The following is a 3,546-nucleotide window of genomic DNA, read 5'->3' as shown; positions in this document are numbered from 1 at the left end:
CTTTTCAAATCTAAGCCCTACCTTTCATTGCAGACGGGGCCATTTGAAAATTATTGAAAAAATTGAAGGATGGATTTTTGAAAGAGGAAAGAAAATATGAGAATTGAAATGGTGAATGAATGGTTTAGGTATTTATAGAAAAAAAAATAGAATTTTTATGAATTAAAAACAAAAAAAAAATTCCAAAAAATTGAATCCAACGGTAACTAGCTTCAGTTAGCCGTTGGATTCAAATTTTTGTTTAAGCATTTTTGTCGAATATAACCGACAAGAATATATTTAATATAAATATATTCATGTCGATTATATTCGATAGGATTGCTGGAATTTCTGGCCAGCCTCGGGCTGGTTGCATGCGACCAGCCTTTTGGCCATTTGGCCCTTTCAAATTATGTGGGGCCCACGAGCCCTCTGGCCTAGCCTTCTGTTGAAGACGGTTTTCAGGCTATTTTCGGCCCTCTGGACCATTTGGTTGGAGATGACCTAATTTTAAAAATTATTTTTTTTCCCTATAACTTCCTAAACCATTAAACATTACATAACATTAAGTAACATGAAACAATATTAAACAACATTAAATAACATTAAATAACTTTAAGCAACATAAAAATTATACAACATAAAAAAAAAAATTTATTTAACAACATGAAACTTAAACAACATTTTTAAAAACATTTAACAACATAAAACTTAAATTCCTACTCCATGCTATTTTTGGCCCAAGGATGTGCAACAAGATCTTGTTGTAGGTACTTGTTTGTGGCACAGGAACGTATCATTCTATAGCATCTCATGTACTCATTTATAGAGATATTACCAGTTATTGGATTGAAAGGAAAATTAGGCCCATCATATATTTTTGCGCAAGCCCTTCTTGACCTATTTGGATCGTCTTGGTTGTTGTCGAACTCTCCATCAATATACCCATCTTGCTCATCCTCCACAATTATATTGTGTAATATGATGCAAGACATCATGATGGAGTCCAAATTTTCTCGACTCCACCCTTTTGTCGGTTTCGCTGATGATCTTCCACCGTGTTTGTAGAATACCAAAAGCTCTCTCAACATCTTTCTGGTATGCCTCTTAGTGTAAGGTAAACAATTTTTCGGCGTCATTCCAAGGGTTTGGAATTGCTTAGACAAGTGTCGCCCACTTTGGGTAGATGTCATTTGCCAAGTAATACCTCATATTGCACCGACGATCGTTGATGTAGTAGTCAAGTTGAGGTGTTTTACCTTCCATCAGGGTATTGAATAGAGGTGAACACCCAAGAACTGTAATATGATTTTGGGATCCAGTTGCCTCGAATGACACATGGATTTGGCATGCTTTCTTGCCATCTGGTGGGACGGTTTTTCCAATCCCAATGCATGCAGTATAATGACCCTATCGTGCTCAGAAACCCAAGGTCTTCAGCTTTGTGAATGAGTAGATCCAGATATTCTTGATTTGGCTCGCGGAGGCACTCGTCTTTGTAAAGCTGAACAATTGTGTCACATAATTCAGCAATAGTATCAAGGCATGTAAACTCAGACATACCATGGGTTTCATCCATCGAATCAACTGGGGAGCCATAGGCCATCATTCGAAGTGCAACAGTAACCTTTTGATGAGGTGAGAAATCAAGTCGACCTGCTTTGTTCTTCTTCTGTCGAAAGTATGGATTGACCTGCTGGACATCATGAAGTAAACACTCGAAGACATGACTCCTCATCTGGAAGCGACGTCTGAAATCCTCTTCTATGTACACTAAGTTGAGGTTGAAATAGTTATTCATCAGACTGGCATGCATCATCGCTCTGTTTCGTGGTTTGTAAGAACGACCAGCAATAGAGCCAACCTATTAAGGTTGTTCATCAGTTGGCTAACACACCATGGCCACAACCATGGCTGCTGCTCTGTTTTGTTTGTTGCGCCTTACTTCAGCTTCTTCATCAGACTCATTATCTTCTCGTCTCATTTGCGCCATTTTTCTTCCAATTTGGATTTGGATGAGGACCCCTAATTGGAATCCGAAGAGGATCCAAAGTTGGAATTCATTGCAAACTTGAATTGAAAGAAATTGAATTGAAATAGGTTGAATTCAAAGTTTTTTGAATTATAGCCCAATATCCACCCTATTTATAGCAAAAAAAAAATTCAAATCCAATGGCTAGCTAAAGTCACTTAGCCGTTGGATTTGAATTTAAGTTATAGTTTTTAAATAATAAATTATGTTTGGCCCTCGGTTGGAGACGGTTTTTTTGTGACATGGCTAAAACGAGGCCTATAACCATTTGGCCATCGGTTAGAGATGGAGGCAAATATGACCATGTACTATTCATTAAAATATTAATATCTTGGAGGGTCAGAGGGTTAAAACGAGCCCTATGGCCAGCTTTTGGTTGGAGATGACCTTATCCTTCTCTTTTTTCTTTTCTTTTTTGACATCTCTACATCATCACATGGAAGGGACACCAAACTTAAAAACGAAGATCATATCAACTTGTTTTGACATAGGATGGTTAAATTGAGTTATAATGTTGGTCGTAGAGTACATTATTTTTAGACATGTCTCGAGCTTGATTTACTAGGTTCAAATTTGCTTTCTTCAGTTGAATTTTTAAAATGATGCGCTAACTTCAGCTTAAGAATAGTAGTAAATGAATGACTAGGCATTCAGAAATATGTTGGTTGTAGTATATGAATAATGCTCGAGATTTCGGAAAAAAAAAAAGTGTAAGCTGCAACATATTAATGAACAGTTTGTAATGTGGAAATAGGTTTTCTATTGGACAATGTGGGAGTCTTGCATTTTAGAGGACCGTATCAAGATATAACAAAATTGAATATAGTAAGCGAGGGTTTGCAACCGGCTCCCATGGTACGTGAGCCAACCTGTTAGTTTGTAGAAGTACTTAGGGGTATGTTGTGGGCCGTAGTGTCATGTGTCAAAGAAATGATATCATGACTTGTGTAGGTTTTATATATCTCTACATGATTTTGTAAACTTAGTATGAAATATTACAACGACGACAACATATAATCAATACCATTTATATTACTCTCCCCAGCCAAAAAGCTAGCTTAATTTTGTTAAATTTTATCACTCCATTGATTGAATGATGCTATAAAGAACTTCACAGAATTTGTATTTGACTATTTGTGAATATAAATTGAGCAGTTAAAAAGATCTAAGCATTTAAACTAAAGCTTAATGGACAAGCTCAGTGATAAGCTTAATGGACAACCTTGTTCAGTTGATGAAGGGGTCCAACAAAACCACTAAGTTTGGAATCCTAGGAACTCCATGATCATCTCCCTCCTACAAAATATATTCATTTTGACCTATACATAACGCACAATATACTACATTTGACGATGTAACTCAAAGGTAAAGTTTAGGTCAATCCTCTCCAATTATTACACCATACAGTAAATAGTCTTTTGTGCTTCCTTTCCATAATTCCACTGTGTGTATGCTATGCATCATGTGCAGCGCTTGCTTTTTAAATTTGTATAGCATCGAGTAGTCTCTGAGAGGTTAATTTCAGACAACAAATC

At 36.5% G+C, this 3,546-nt stretch overlaps 1 protein-coding gene across 1 annotated transcript; it reads right to left on the bottom strand.

Moving 5' to 3' along the window:
• Positions 1-1,234: 1,234 nt before the first annotated feature.
• LOC137741898 (uncharacterized) lies at positions 1,235-1,972 on the bottom strand. Its single transcript, XM_068481597.1, has 2 exons — positions 1,925-1,972; positions 1,235-1,843 (listed from the first exon to the last, which is right to left on the bottom strand). The coding sequence occupies exons 1-2, from the start codon at positions 1,970-1,972 to the stop codon at positions 1,235-1,237; spliced, it is 657 nt and encodes a 218-aa protein (XP_068337698.1).
• Positions 1,973-3,546: the final 1,574 nt, after the last annotated feature.

Source organism: Pyrus communis, chromosome 1, assembly GCF_963583255.1.
Source record: "Pyrus communis chromosome 1, drPyrComm1.1, whole genome shotgun sequence".
Taxonomy (NCBI): Eukaryota; Viridiplantae; Streptophyta; class Magnoliopsida; order Rosales; family Rosaceae; genus Pyrus; species Pyrus communis.
The sequence above is the reverse complement of the archived record's forward strand: the minus strand, read 5'-3'. Positions and strand labels throughout refer to the sequence as shown.